The following is a 17,032-nucleotide window of genomic DNA, read 5'->3' on the forward strand; positions in this document are numbered from 1 at the left end:
TCTCTTCTCACGCAAGAGAGAGAACTCTCCTGCTCTTCTTCTTCTTACATTAATATTCGGCTAACAAATCCAACCGCTGGGACGCTCAGTACGGATTAGTCGGCTAGACGTCTCTTCACGGATTTATCGCTGGAAAAAGACTCGCCGGGCATTTTCATGATTCTGTCGTCGGCTTCTTTGATATGTGGGCGTGTGCCGCGCAAATCGAATCGTCTAGAATCTCATCACGTCCCCGTTGTAATCACGTTTATCCCGCGCGTCTGAGAGATCCGAGGGCTGATTATAATTTATGCTTCGTATTCAAGCACATTACATACATCGCTTCCATCGTTCACGGATTCGCTTCTGCGGCTTCCACATGCCATCGCTTGGCTAGATTACACGGTAATATACTGCCGTCGCAATTTCTGCCTCCGTCAAACGCGATAGACGAAACGAGCCTCGCCTCTCTCTTACACGAGACGTGATGAGTTGAGGAGGGAGTTCGCGAGGAAAATGATACGATTTGTTTTGAATTGCAATTTTTAACATGCAACCCTGTTGCTGTTACGTTTGTTGATTAAAGTCGTTGCGCGCGATAGCTCTCGCTAACGAGAAAGATATTTTATTCCTAATAAAATCGCCGCGACAGATATAGCAGAACTCGTCGAGTGAAAAACAAGTGCGAAAGAATTTAATTTCCCGACGTTGCTAATTTGCAATCACCGCGACTCTTTCAATATAAATTTATTCGTATCCTATCTCCTGACAGTCACGTTTTTGTGTATGTTGGATTATTGCGACTATAATTTCTGTAACCAAACATGGTAACACACCGATTTGTCGAGACAAAACGCCCGCCTTTAGTGTTTCGAAACTGTGGAATACACTCCGCTCCGTTCCGTAGTGCTCCTTTAAAGGAATTTAAGGGACAATCGTTCCCAAAAATCAGATCAGATCGGTGCGTCAGAGCCCGGGCCCTTTTCGTCGACGCGCGCATACGCTCGTACGTGAATATTTCGTCGACACGCCGCGGGCGTGTTTTCTCAGCTGGTGCCCCTAGTATCCTTAAACCCTCGACGATTCTCCTCCCTCCGTTATTCCCCGCCACCCCCGCGAGCAGATCCTGGAAGATCCTTTCAGGACACGGTCGGCTACCCACAAAGGACCCGGCCTTTCATACGCACGTTATTATACTCTTTACACAATATCGTTTCAACTCACCCCCTCTCTCCTCCCACATCGCCAGGGAAGAAATACGCCATGCGCCTCGGTACTGTATATCCTACGCCCACGTATTGTAGCCGAGACCATAGGCAACGAGAGACGTCGACCGAGAGCCGACGAAAGCCTCGAGACTTTCTCGTTTAATTTGTTGTTATAGCTGCTTGAGACGCGGATCGGTCCATTCGTCCGTTTGCAGGATCCCTCAAACATTCATTATATTTTTTCTCTTTTTTTTTCGTAACACGTAAGAGATTCGCGAGGAATGGTGGGGTTACGACGGCTCGTCTTGCTCTCGCAGGAAAGGTCTATATTTGTTTCGTATCCCACAAGCGGTCTCTATTAATCGAGAGATCGCGAAGCAGGTGGACCTCATGCGATCCTTACGTATATAAGAGAAGAACACGACCGATTTATCCTTGACAGAGCCCCTTTCTCTTTTCCTTCACACTTTGAGATTTGTATCATACTCTCTATCGTGGAACATTTTTACGATATATAACTAATAACGCAGTCGCGATCGATACGTTATGATAAATAGCACGCGGATATATGGATCGATCATCTATGCACGATGATTATAGTAATAAGATTTATGACGATCACGCAAGCTCGCCGATCGAGCGATCATGGGATGCGATCGATTCAATTCACCCGCTTGACGATCATATCGCGGATGCAGGCTGATGCGATTAGGATGCGGTATTATCGCGGTCCATTAGCGATTGTTTGCGAAGAAAACGGACGAGTCAATTGCCATCGTTCGGTGAATCATAAAGGCCGTATGTTACGTCGACGATCTCGAAAACTTATTGGAGCGTTGCTCCAAAGAAGGATCCTTTTCTGTCTGATTTGACGCGTTTTCCTGTCTATTGCATCGAGATGTACTTTTAGGTTTCTAGCTTGAATAGCTCTTGGCAATATCATCTAAATTCACAAGGTTTATTGTAGGTACGTATCTTTATTACATAAGATTACAGGTTTGACAAAACGAGGATCACACGATCGACTGTTGAGTACACAATTATACAAACGATGACTTGTTTCGTAAAACGTACGAATCAAAATCGTCCAAGACGATCCGTAAATGTGGTCAGAAACGCTCGTCGCGCTACTCTAGATGGGAACACTGGTCCCATACATTCTAACAGCAGTGGATTTCTTTCTTTTATGGCCCTGTGAAATTCCTCTTCAGATATTACACCGTCGCGATCGATGTCGACTTTTTTCATCAGCAAATCAATTAAATCCTATGATGTTATATAATTTGTTTGCTATTATTTTATTTGTGCGTATCATATTTTTATGAAATACGAATTTTCGTGTCACTAACAATGTGCTAATGCACATTTCTTAGTGACAACCAAAATCCTGATTTTATCAATATTGTTAATTAATTAACCTTGACACCTTCATCAGGATCGCCGTCTGTCTGTAGTTTAATCAGGCAACCGCGCATATACGGAAATATTTGCTCCTTCTTCAATTTGTTGGTATGCCAAAAATCGTATATCTGTATTTTAATAAATAATTCGTAAATATCGTAATTAAATAATAATTGTTTCTAATTAAAGTTTAATCCTTACCATTCTTTTAAGTAATAAATTAACTTCAAAAAATACTGCATGCATATCAAAATATAAACATTTACATAGATTTACATAGATTTACATAATTATAGAAAGATGAAGATTACATTAAAAACAAAGTGTATCCTCTCATTCAGGTTGCCGCGAAGAATTATAGAAAGTCCTTCGATCCATTGTTCCAAATGAATCTGCATAAACGCATAATCATGATCATTTATCATAAAATTATTAAATATTTACATTGTATTAATTGCTCATACTTGCAAGATATTTTTCTTGTCAAATACAGCGAAAATTCTATCGATGTACAAATGTCGAATATTTTCAGTAAAATCCAAACCAGAATGTAAAACATCTCTAAATACCGATCTTGTCATAGGACCCAAAGTTTGCGTTATTTTCCTGTGTATAATAGCTAACGCTGCAATAAAATTAATTAGTAGTGAATTATAAAAAATATATAAACATTATATCAAATTAATGTCAAACATTTGTGTCTAACCTTCGACTTCTCTAAAGTTAAAATGAGTCTTTCGCGCTAGTTTTTTAAATAGAGCATTATTTTTTCTTCTAAAAACAATCTCCGGTAGAGATTTGTTTAACATATCAACGAATAATTCGGCTGGCATTTTGCTCTTGTAAATTTATTTTGCACTTGTAAATTTACTGTTTAATGAATTTTGATGATCAAAATGTCAATACAGCTAAAAAATAAGACTATCAATTTTTAACATCAATCATCTTTATCTAAAATCATAAAATATTGAAGACGCTTACATATGCTATTATTTTACTGTCAACATTTTGATTTTTTTATACTAGAACAACACAAGCACGCGTTACGCGCCATTCTTCAATTTTATATTTAAAAAAATATTATTAAAAAAAGTATATAAAGTTTATCTAAACTCGAATAATATTTTTTTGAAAAATCAACTTATTAAAGTGTTAAATTGCTAATTAAGTTTTAAAATGAAATTAATAGTATATATATTTCAATAGTGTATTGTTTGCAGATTATTTTGGCACCATAAGCATACCAGCGTAGAAACTTTTTGATCTAATAAACGTAATATAAATTTGCGCCGTATGGAATCCGCGGCTTAAGAAATTTAATTTTCAATATTTTAAAACGAGCCAAAAATTAATCGTTTATCTATTTCAATAGTATATTGTCTGTAGAATATGTTGGTACCATAAGCATACCAGCGTACAAACTTTTTGATCTAATATATGTAATATAAATCTGCGCCGTATGGGGTCCGCTTAAAAAATAAAGTTGCGTCGCATAGGGTCAGCGGTAAAAAAGTATCGATTTCTAATATTTTAAGACGAGCCAAAAATTCATCGATTATACATTTTAATAGTACATTGATTATAGAATCTTTTGGTACCATGCAGACACCAGCGTACAAATTTTTTAATATGGTAAACATAAAATAAGTATGCGTCGCACGGGGTCCGCGTTAAAAAAGTATCGATATCCAATATTTTAAGACGAGCCAAAAATTCATCGATTATACATTTTAATAATACATTGATTACAGAATCTTTTGGTACCATGCAGACATCAGCGTACAAATTTTTTAATACGATAAACATAAAATAAGGATGCGTCGCACAGGGTCCGCGTCAAAAAAGTATCGATTTCTAATATTTTAAGACGAGCCAAAAATTCATCGATTATACATTTTAATAGTACATCGATTACAGAATCATTTGGTACCAAACAGAAACCAGCGTACAAATTTTTTAACTTGATATACATAAAATAAGCTTGCGGCGCATGGGATCAGCGGTAAAAAAGTATCGATTTCTAATATTTTAAGACGAGCCAAAAATTCATCGATTATACATTTTAATAGTACATAGATTACAGAATCTCTTGCTACCATGCAGACACCAGCGTACAAATTTTTTAATACGATAAACATAAATAAATGATGCGTCGCACAGGGTCCGCGTCAAAAAAGTATGGATTTCTAATATTTTAAGACGAGCCAAAAATTCATCGATTATACATTTTAATAGTACATAGATTACAGAATCTCTTGGTACCATGCAGACACCAGCGTACAAATTTTTTAATACGATAAACATAAATAAATGATGCGTCGCACAGGGTCCGCGTCAAAATAGTATCGATTTCTAATATTTAGAGACGAGCCAAAAATTCATCGATTATACATTTTAATAGTACATTGATTACAGAATTATTTGGTACCAAGCAGACACCAGCGTACAAATTTTTTAACTTGATATACATAAAATAAGGTGCGTCGCATAGGGTCAGCGGTAAAAAGTATCGATATCCAATATTTTAAGACGAGCCAAAAATTCATCGATTATACATTTTAATAATACATTGATTATAGAATCTTTTGGTACCATGCAGACATCAGCGTACAAATTTTTTAATACGATAAACATAAAATAAGGATGCGGTCCACAGGGTTCGCGCCAAAAAAGTATCGATTTCTAATATTTTAAGACGAGCCAAAAATTCATCGATTATACATTTTAATAGTACATTGATTACAGAATCATTTGGTACCAAACAGAAACCAGCGTACAAATTTTTTAACTTGATATACATAAAATAAGCTTGCGGCGCATGGGGTCAGCGGTAAAAAAGTATCGATTTCTAATATTTTAAGACGAGCCAAAAATTCGATTATACATTTTAATAGTACATAGATTACAGAATCTCTTGGTACCATGCAGACACCAGCGTACAAATTTTTTTATACGATAAACATAAATAAATTATGCGTCGCACATGTTCCGCGTCAAAAAAGTATCGATTTCTAATATTTTAAGAGGAGCCAAAAATTCATCGATTATACATTTTAATAGTACATTGATTACAGAATCTTTTGGTACCAAGCAGACACCAGCGTACAAATTTTTTAACTTGATATACATAAAATAAGGTTGCGCCGCATAGGGTCAGCGGTAAAAAGTATCGATTTCCAATATTTAAAAACGAGCCAAAAATTCATCGATTATACATTTTAATAGTACATTGATTACAGAATCTTTTGGTACTAAGCAGACAACAGCGTACAAATTTTTTAACTTGATATACATAAAATAAAGTTGCGTCGCATAGGGTCAGCGGTAAAAAGTATCGATTTCCAATATTTTAAGACGAGCCAAAAATTCATCGATTATACATTTTAATAGTACATCGATTACAGAATCTTTTCGTACCATGCAGACACCAGCGTACAAATTTTTTAATATGATAAACATAAAATAAGGATGCATCGCACAGGGTCAGCGGTAAAAAGTATCGATTTCCAATATTTAAAGACGAGCCAAAAATTCATCGATTATACATTTTAATAGTACATTGATTACAGAATCTTTTGGTACTAAGCAGACAACAGCGTACAAATTTTCTAACTTGATATACATAAAATAAAGTTGCGTCGCATAGGGTCCGCGTCAAAAAAGTATCGATATCCAATATTTTAAGACGAGCCAAAAATTCATCGATTATACATTTTAATAGTACATCGATTACAGAATCATTTGGTACCAAACAGAAACCAGCGTACAAATTTTTTAACTTGATATACATAAAATAAGCTTGCGGCGCATGGGGTCAGCGGTAAAAAAGTATCGATTTCTAATATTTTAAGACGAGCCAAAAATTCATCGATTATACATTTTAATAGTACATTGATTACAGAATCTTTTGGTACCAAGCAGACACCAGCGTACAAATTTTTTAACTTGATATACATAAAATAAGGTTGCGTCGCATAGGGTCAGCGGTAAAAAGTATCGATTTCCAATATTTAAAGACGAGCCAAAAATTCATCGATTATACATTTTAATAGTACATTGATTACAGAATCTTGTGGTACCAAGCAGACAACAGCGTACAAATTTTTTAACTTGATATACATAAAATAAGGTGCGTCGCATAGGGTCAGCGGTAAAAAGTATCGATATCCAATATTTTAAGACGAGCCAAAAATTCATCGATTATACATTTTAATAATACATTGATTACAGAATCTTTTGGTACCATGCAGACATCAGCGTACAAATTTTTTAATACGATAAACTAAAAATAAGGATGCGTCGCACAGGGTCCGCGTCAAAAAAGTATCGATTTCTAATATTTTAAGACGAGCCAAAAATTCATCGATTATACATTTTAATAGTACATTGATTACAGAATCTTTTGGTACCAAGCAGACACCAGCGTACAAATTTTTTAACTTGATATACATAAAATAAGGTTGCGTCGCATAGGGTCAGCGGTAAAAAGTATCGATTTCCAATATTTAAAGACGAGCCAAAAATTCATCAATTATACATTTTAATAGTACATTGATTACAGAATCTTTTGGTACCATGCAGACATCAGCGTACAAATTTTTTAATACGATAAACTAAAAATAAGGATGCGTCGCACAGGGTCCGCGTCGAAAAAGTATCGAATTCTAATATTTAAAGACGAGCCAAAAATTCATCGATTATACATTTTAATAATACATTGATTACAGAATCATTTGGTACCAAACAGACACCAGCGTACAAATTTTTTAACTTGATATACATGAAATAAGGTTGCGTCGCATAGGGTCAGCGGTAAAAAGTATCGATTTCCAATATTTAAAGACGAGCCAAAAATTCATCGATTATACATTTTAATAGTACATTGATTACAGAATCTTTTGGTACTAAGCAGACAACAGCGTACAAATTTTTTAACTTGATATACATAAAATAAAGTTGCGTCGCATAGGGTCAGCGGTAAAAAGTATCGATTTCCAATATTTTAAGACGAGCCAAAAATTCATCGATTATACATTTTAATAGTACATCGATTACAGAATCTTTTCGTACCATGCAGACACCAGCGTACAAATTTTTTAATATGATAAACATAAAATAAGGATGCATCGCACAGGGTCAGCGGTAAAAAGTATCGATTTCCAATATTTAAAGACGAGCCAAAAATTCATCGATTATACATTTTAATAGTACATTGATTACAGAATCTTTTGGTACTAAGCAGACAACAGCGTACAAATTTTTTAACTTGATATACATAAAATAAAGTTGCGTCGCATAGGGTCAGCGGTAAAAAGTATCGATTTCCAATATTTTAAGACGAGCCAAAAATTCATCGATTATACATTTTAATAGTACATCGATTACAGAATCATTTGGTACCAAACAGAAACCAGCGTACAAATTTTTTAACTTGATATACATAAAATAAGCTTGCGGCGCATGGTGTCAGCGGTAAAAAAGTATCGATTTCTAATATTTTAAGACGAGCCAAAAATTCATCGATTATACATTTTAATAGTACATAGATTACAGAATCTCTTGGTACCATGCAGACACCAGCGTACAAATTTTTTAATACGATAAACATAAATAAATTATGCGTCGCACAGGTTCCGCGTCAAAAAAGTTTCGATTTCTAATATTTTAAGAGGAGCCAAAAATTCATCGATTATACATTTTAATAGTACATTGATTACAGAATCTTTTGGTACCAAGCAGACACCAGCGTACAAATTTTTTAACTTGATATACATAAAATAAGGTTGCGTCGCATAGGGTCAGCGGTAAAAAGTATCGATATCCAATATTTTAAGACGAGCCAAAAATTCATCGATTATACATTTTAATAATACATTGATTACAGAATCTTTTGGTACCATGCAGACATCAGCGTACAAATTTTTTAATACGATAAACTAAAAATAACCATGCGTCGCACAGGGTCCGCGTCAAAAAAGTATCGATATCCAATATTTTAAGACGAGCCAAAAATTCATCGATTATACATTTTAATAGTACATCGATTACAGAATCATTTGGTACCAAACAGAAACCAGCGTACAAATTTTTTAACTTGATATACATAAAATAAGCTTGCGGCGCATGGGGTCAGCGGTAAAAAAGTATCGATTTCTAATATTTTAAGACGAGCCAAAAATTCATCGATTATACATTTTAATAGTACATAGATTACAGAATCTCTTGCTACCATGCAGACACCAGCGTACAAATTTTTTAATACGTTAAACATAAATTAATGATGCGTCGCACAGGGTCCGCGTCAAAAAAGTATCGATTTCTAATATTTTAAGACGAGCCAAAAATTCATCGATTATACATTTTAATAGTACATTGATTACAGAATCTTTTGGTACCAAGCAGACACCAGCGTACAAATTTTTTAACTTGATATACATAAAATAAGGTTGCGTCGCATAGGGTCAGCGGTAAAAAGTATCGATTTCCAATATTTAAAGACGAGCCAAAAATTCATCGATTATACATTTTAATAGTACATTGATTACAGAATCTTGTGGTACCAAGCAGACAACAGCGTACAAATTTTTTAACTTGATATACATAAAATAAGGTGCGTCGCATAGGGTCAGCGGTAAAAAGTATCGATATCCAATATTTTAAGACGAGCCAAAAATTCATCGATTATACATTTTAATAATACATTGATTACAGAATCTTTTGGTACCATGCAGACATCAGCGTACAAATTTTTTAATACGATAAACTAAAAATAAGGATGCGTCGCACAGGGTCCGCGTCAAAAAAGTATCGATTTCTAATATTTTAAGACGAGCCAAAAATTCATCGATTATACATTTTAATAGTACATCGATTACAGAATCTTTTCGTACCATGCAGACACCAGCGTACAAATTTTTTAATACGATAAACATAAAATAAGGATGCATCGCACAGGGTCAGCGGTAAAAAGTATCGATTTCCAATATTTAAAGACGAGCCAAAAATTCATCGATTATACATTTTAATAGTACATTGATTACAGAATCTTTTGGTACCAAGCAGACACCAGCGTACAAATTTTTTAACTTGATATACATAAAATAAGGTTGCGTCGCATAGGGTCAGCGGTAAAAAGTATCGATTTCCAATATTTAAAGACGAGCCAAAAATTCATCGATTATACATTTTAATAGTACATTGATTACAGAATCTTGTGGTACCAAGCAGACAACAGCGTACAAATTTTTTAACTTGATATACATAAAATAAGGTGCGTCGCATAGGGTCAGCGGTAAAAAGTATCGATATCCAATATTTTAAGACGAGCCAAAAATTCATCGATTATACATTTTAATAGTACATAGATTACAGAATCTCTTGGTACCATGCAGACACCAGCGTACAAATTTTTTAATACGATAAACTAAAAATAAGCATGCGTCGCACAGGGTCCGCGTCAAAAAAGTATCGATATCCAATATTTTAAGACGAGCCAAAAATTCATCGATTATACATTTTAATAGTACATCGATTACAGAATCATTTGGTACCAAACAGAAACCAGCGTACAAATTTTTTAACTTGATATACATAAAATAAGCTTGCGGCGCATGGGGTCAGCGGTAAAAAAGTATCGATTTCTAATATTTTAAGACGAGCCAAAAATTCATCGATTATACATTTTAATAGTACATAGATTACAGAATCTCTTGCTACCATGCAGACACCAGCGTACAAATTTTTTAATACGTTAAACATAAATTAATGATGCGTCGCACAGGGTCCGCGTCAAAAAAGTATCGATTTCCAATATTTAAAGACGAGCCAAAAATTCATCGATTATACATTTTAATAGTACATTGATTACAGAATCTTGTGGTACCAAGCAGACAACAGCGTACAAATTTTTTAACTTGATATACATAAAATAAGGTGCGTCGCATAGGGTCAGCGGTAAAAAGTATCGATATCCAATATTTTAAGACGAGCCAAAAATTCATCGATTATACATTTTAATAATACATTGATTACAGAATCTTTTGGTACCATGCAGACATCAGCGTACAAATTTTTTAATACGATAAACTAAAAATAAGGATGCGTCGCACAGGGTCCGCGTCAAAAAAGTATCGATTTCTAATATTTTAAGACGAGCCAAAAATTCATCGATTATACATTTTAATAGTACATTGATTACAGAATCTTTTGGTACTAAGCAGACAACAGCGTACAAATTTTTTAACTTGATATACATAAAATAAGCTTGCGGCGCATGGGGTCAGCGGTAAAAATGTATCGATTTCTAATATTTTAAGACGAGCCAAAAATTCATCGATTATACATTTTAATAGTACATAGATTACAGAATCTCTTGGTACCATGCAGACACCAGCGTACAAATTTTTTAATACGATAAACATAAATAAATTATGCGTCGCACATGTTCCGCGTCAAAAAAGTATTGATTTCTAATATTTTAAGAGGAGCCAAAAATTCATCGATTATACATTTTAGTAGTACATTGATTACAGAATCTTTTGGTACCAAGCAGACACCAGCGTACAAATTTTTTAACTTTATATACATAAAATAAGGTTGCGCCGCATAGGGTCAGCGGTAAAAAGTATCGATTTCCAATATTTAAAGACGAGCCAAAAATTCATCGATTATACATTTTAATAGTACATTGATTACAGAATCTTTTGGTACTAAGCAGACAACAGCGTACAAATTTTTTAACTTGATATACATAAAATAAAGTTGCGTCGCATAGGGTCAGCGGTAAAAAGTATCGATTTCCAATATTTTAAGACGAGCCAAAAATTCATCGATTATACATTTTAATAGTACATCGATTACAGAATCATTTGGTACCAAACAGAAACCAGCGTACAAATTTTTTAACTTGATATACATAAAATAAGCTTGCGGCGCATGGTGTCAGCGGTAAAAAAGTATCGATTTCTAATATTTTAAGACGAGCCAAAAATTCATCGATTATACATTTTAATAGTACATAGATTACAGAATCTCTTGGTACCATGCAGACACCAGCGTACAAATTTTTTAATACGATAAACTAAAAATAAGCATGCGTCGCACAGGGTCCGCGTCAAAAAAGTATCGATATCCAATATTTTAAGACGAGCCAAAAATTCATCGATTATACATTTTAATAGTACATCGATTACAGAATCATTTGGTACCAAACAGAAACCAGCGTACAAATTTTTTAACTTGATATACATAAAATAAGCTTGCGGCGCATGGGGTCAGCGGTAAAAAAGTATCGATTTCTAATATTTTAAGACGAGCCAAAAATTCATCGATTATACATTTTAATAGTACATAGATTACAGAATCTCTTGCTACCATGCAGACACCAGCGTACAAATTTTTTAATACGTTAAACATAAATTAATGATGCGTCGCACAGGGTCCGCGTCAAAAAAGTATCGATTTCTAATATTTTAAGACGAGCCAAAAATTCATCGATTATACATTTTAATAGTACATTGATTACAGAATCTTTTGGTACCAAGCAGACACCAGCGTACAAATTTTTTAACTTGATATACATAAAATAAGGTTGCGTCGCATAGGGTCAGCGGTAAAAAGTATCGATTTCCAATATTTAAAGACGAGCCAAAAATTCATCGATTATACATTTTAATAGTACATTGATTACAGAATCTTTTGGTACCAAGCAGACACCAGCGTACAAATTTTTTAACTTGATATACATAAAATAAGGTTGCGTCGCATAGGGTCAGCGGTAAAAAGTATCGATTTCCAATATTTAAAGACGAGCCAAAAATTCATCAATTATACATTTTAATAGTACATTGATTACAGAATCTTTTGGTACCATGCAGACATCAGCGTACAAATTTTTTAATACGATAAACTAAAAATAAGGATGCGTCACACAGGGTCCGCGTCAAAAAAGTATCGAATTCTAATATTTAAAGACGAGCCAAAAATTCATCGATTATACATTTTAATAATACATTGATTACAGAATCATTTGGTACCAAACAGACACCAGCGTACAAATTTTTTAACTTGATATACATGAAATAAGGTTGCGTCGCATAGGGTCAGCGGTAAAAAGTATCGATTTCCAATATTTAAAGACGAGCCAAAAATTCATCGATTATACATTTTAATAGTACATTGATTACAGAATCTTTTGGTACTAAGCAGACAACAGCGTACAAATTTTTTAACTTGATATACATAAAATAAAGTTGCGTCGCATAGGGTCAGCGGTAAAAAGTATCGATTTCCAATATTTTAAGACGAGCCAAAAATTCATCGATTATACATTTTAATAGTACATCGATTACAGAATCTTTTCGTACCATGCAGACACCAGCGTACAAATTTTTTAATATGATAAACATAAAATAAGGATGCATCGCACAGGGTCAGCGGTAAAAAGTATCGATTTCCAATATTTAAAGACGAGCCAAAAATTCATCGATTATACATTTTAATAGTACATTGATTACAGAATCTTTTGGTACTAAGCAGACAACAGCGTACAAATTTTTTAACTTGATATACATAAAATAAAGTTGCGTCGCATAGGGTCAGCGGTAAAAAGTATCGATTTCCAATATTTTAAGACGAGCCAAAAATTCATCGATTATACATTTTAATAGTACATCGATTACAGAATCATTTGGTACCAAACAGAAACCAGCGTACAAATTTTTTAACTTGATATACATAAAATAAGCTTGCGGCGCATGGTGTCAGCGGTAAAAAAGTATCGATTTCTAATATTTTAAGACGAGCCAAAAATTCATCGATTATACATTTTAATAGTACATAGATTACAGAATCTCTTGGTACCATGCAGACACCAGCGTACAAATTTTTTAATACGATAAACATAAATAAATTATGCGTCGCACAGGTTCCGCGTCAAAAAAGTTTCGATTTCTAATATTTTAAGAGGAGCCAAAAATTCATCGATTATACATTTTAATAGTACATTGATTACAGAATCTTTTGGTACCAAGCAGACACCAGCGTACAAATTTTTTAACTTGATATACATAAAATAAGGTTGCGTCGCATAGGGTCAGCGGTAAAAAGTATCGATATCCAATATTTTAAGACGAGCCAAAAATTCATCGATTATACATTTTAATAGTACATCGATTACAGAATCATTTGGTACCAAACAGAAACCAGCGTACAAATTTTTTAACTTGATATACATAAAATAAGCTTGCGGCGCATGGTGTCAGCGGTAAAAAAGTATCGATTTCTAATATTTTAAGACGAGCCAAAAATTCATCGATTATACATTTTAATAGTACATAGATTACAGAATCTCTTGGTACCATGCAGACACCAGCGTACAAATTTTTTAATACGATAAACATAAATAAATTATGCGTCGCACAGGTTCCGCGTCAAAAAAGTTTCGATTTCTAATATTTTAAGAGGAGCCAAAAATTCATCGATTATACATTTTAATAGTACATTGATTACAGAATCTTTTGGTACCAAGCAGACACCAGCGTACAAATTTTTTAACTTGATATACATAAAATAAGGTTGCGTCGCATAGGGTCAGCGGTAAAAAGTATCGATATCCAATATTTTAAGACGAGCCAAAAATTCATCGATTATACATTTTAATAATACATTGATTACAGAATCTTTTGGTACCATGCAGACATCAGCGTACAAATTTTTTAATACGATAAACTAAAAATAAGCATGCGTCGCACAGGGTCCGCGTCAAAAAAGTATCGATATCCAATATTTTAAGACGAGCCAAAAATTCATCGATTATACATTTTAATAGTACATCGATTACAGAATCATTTGGTACCAAACAGAAACCAGCGTACAAATTTTTTAACTTGATATACATAAAATAAGCTTGCGGCGCATGGGGTCAGCGGTAAAAAAGTATCGATTTCTAATATTTTAAGACGAGCCAAAAATTCATCGATTATACATTTTAATAGTACATAGATTACAGAATCTCTTGCTACCATGCAGACACCAGCGTACAAATTTTTTAATACGTTAAACATAAATTAATGATGCGTCGCACAGGGTCCGCGTCAAAAAAGTATCGATTTCTAATATTTTAAGACGAGCCAAAAATTCATCGATTATACATTTTAATAGTACATTGATTACAGAATCTTTTGGTACCAAGCAGACACCAGCGTACAAATTTTTTAACTTGATATACATAAAATAAGGTTGCGTCGCATAGGGTCAGCGGTAAAAAGTATCGATTTCCAATATTTAAAGACGAGCCAAAAATTCATCGATTATACATTTTAATAGTACATTGATTACAGAATCTTGTGGTACCAAGCAGACAACAGCGTACAAATTTTTTAACTTGATATACATAAAATAAGGTGCGTCGCATAGGGTCAGCGGTAAAAAGTATCGATATCCAATATATTAAGACGAGCCAAAAATTCATCGATTATACATTTTAATAATACATTGATTACAGAATCTTTTGGTACCATGCAGACATCAGCGTACAAATTTTTTAATACGATAAACTAAAAATAAGGATGCGTCGCACAGGGTCCGCGTCAAAAAAGTATCGATTTCTAATATTTTAAGACGAGCCAAAAATTCATCGATTATACATTTTAATAGTACATCGATTACAGAATCTTTTCGTACCATGCAGACACCAGCGTACAAATTTTTTAATACGATAAACATAAAATAAGGATGCATCGCACAGGGTCAGCGGTAAAAAGTATCGATTTCCAATATTTAAAGACGAGCCAAAAATTCATCGATTATACATTTTAATAATACATTGATTACAGAATCATTTGGTACCAAACAGACACCAGCGTACAAATTTTTTAACTTGATATACATGAAATAAGGTTGCGTCGCATAGGGTCAGCGGTAAAAAGTATCGATTTCCAATATTTAAAGACGAGCCAAAAATTCATCGATTATACATTTTAATAGTACATTGATTACAGAATCTTTTGGTACTAAGCAGACAACAGCGTACAAATTTTTTAACTTGATATACATAAAATAAAGTTGCGTCGCATAGGGTCAGCGGTAAAAAGTATCGATTTCCAATATTTTAAGACGAGCCAAAAATTCATCGATTATACATTTTAATAGTACATCGATTACAGAATCTTGTGGTACCAAGCAGACAACAGCGTACAAATTTTTTAACTTGATATACATAAAATAAGGTGCGTCGCATAGGGTCAGCGGTAAAAAGTATCGATATCCAATATTTTAAGACGAGCCAAAAATTCATCGATTATACATTTTAATAATACATTGATTACAGAATCTTTTGGTACTATGCAGACATCAGCGTACAAATTTTTTAATACGATAAACTAAAAATAAGGATGCGTCGCACAGGGTCAGCGTCAAAAAAGTATCGATTTCTAATATTTTAAGACGAGCCAAAAATTCATCGATTATACATTTTAATAGTACATTGATTACAGAATCTTTTGGTACCAAGCAGACAACAGCGTACAAATTTTTTAACTTGATATACATAAAATAAGGTGCGTCGCATAGGGTCAGCGGTAAAAAGTATCGATATCCAATATTTTAAGACGAGCCAAAAATTCATCGATTATACATTTTAATAATACATTGATTACAGAATCTTTTGGTACCATGCAGACATCAGCGTACAAATTTTTTAATACGATAAACTAAAAATAAGGATGCGTCGCACAGGGTCCGCGTCAAAAAAGTATCGATTTCTAATATTTTAAGACGAGCCAAAAATTCATCGATTATACATTTTAATAGTACATTGATTACAGAATCTTTTGGTACCATGCAGACATCAGCGTACAAATTTTTTAATAAGATAAACTAAAAATAAGGATGCTTCGCACAGGGTCCGCGTCAAAAAAGTATCGATTTCTAATATTTTTAGACGAGCCAAAAATTCATCGATTATACATTTTAATAGTACATTGATTACAGAATTATTTGGTACCAAGCAGACACCAGCGTACAAATTTTTTAACTTGATATACATAAAATGAGGTGCGTCGCATAGGGTCAGCGGTAAAAAGTATTGATTTCCAATATTTAAAGACGAGTCAAAAATTCATCGATTATACATTTTAATAGTACATAGATTACAGAATCTCTTGGTACCATGCAGACACCAGCGTACAAATTTTTTAATACGATAAACATAAATAAATGATGCATCGCACAGGGTCCGCGTCAAAATAGTATCGATTTCTAATATTTAGAGACGAGCCAAAAATTCATCGATTATACATTTTAATAGTACATTGATTACAGAATTATTTGGTACCAAGCAGACACCAGCGTACAAATTTTTTAACTTGATATACATAAAATAAGGTGCGTCGCATAGGGTCAGCGGTAAAAAGTATCGATATCCAATATTTTAAGACGAGCCAAAA

General features: G+C 33.7%; 1 protein-coding gene across 1 annotated transcript; it reads right to left on the minus strand.

The window, feature by feature from the left end:
• Window positions 1–2,264: 2,264 nt before the first annotated feature.
• On the minus strand, window positions 2,265–3,421 carry LOC145940125 (calaxin). Its single transcript, XM_083045014.1, has 5 exons — window positions 3,295–3,421; window positions 3,053–3,213; window positions 2,900–2,980; window positions 2,606–2,716; window positions 2,265–2,453 (listed from the first exon to the last, which is right to left on the minus strand). The coding sequence occupies exons 1-5, from the start codon at window positions 3,419–3,421 to the stop codon at window positions 2,265–2,267; spliced, it is 669 nt and encodes a 222-aa protein (XP_082901140.1).
• Between the last annotated feature and the right edge of the window lie 13,611 nt (window positions 3,422–17,032).

This window comes from Prenolepis imparis, unplaced genomic scaffold, assembly GCF_030444845.1.
Source record: "Prenolepis imparis isolate NDT839.2.m4 unplaced genomic scaffold, iyPreImpa1.0 SCAF_8, whole genome shotgun sequence".
Taxonomy (NCBI): Eukaryota; Metazoa; Arthropoda; class Insecta; order Hymenoptera; family Formicidae; genus Prenolepis; species Prenolepis imparis.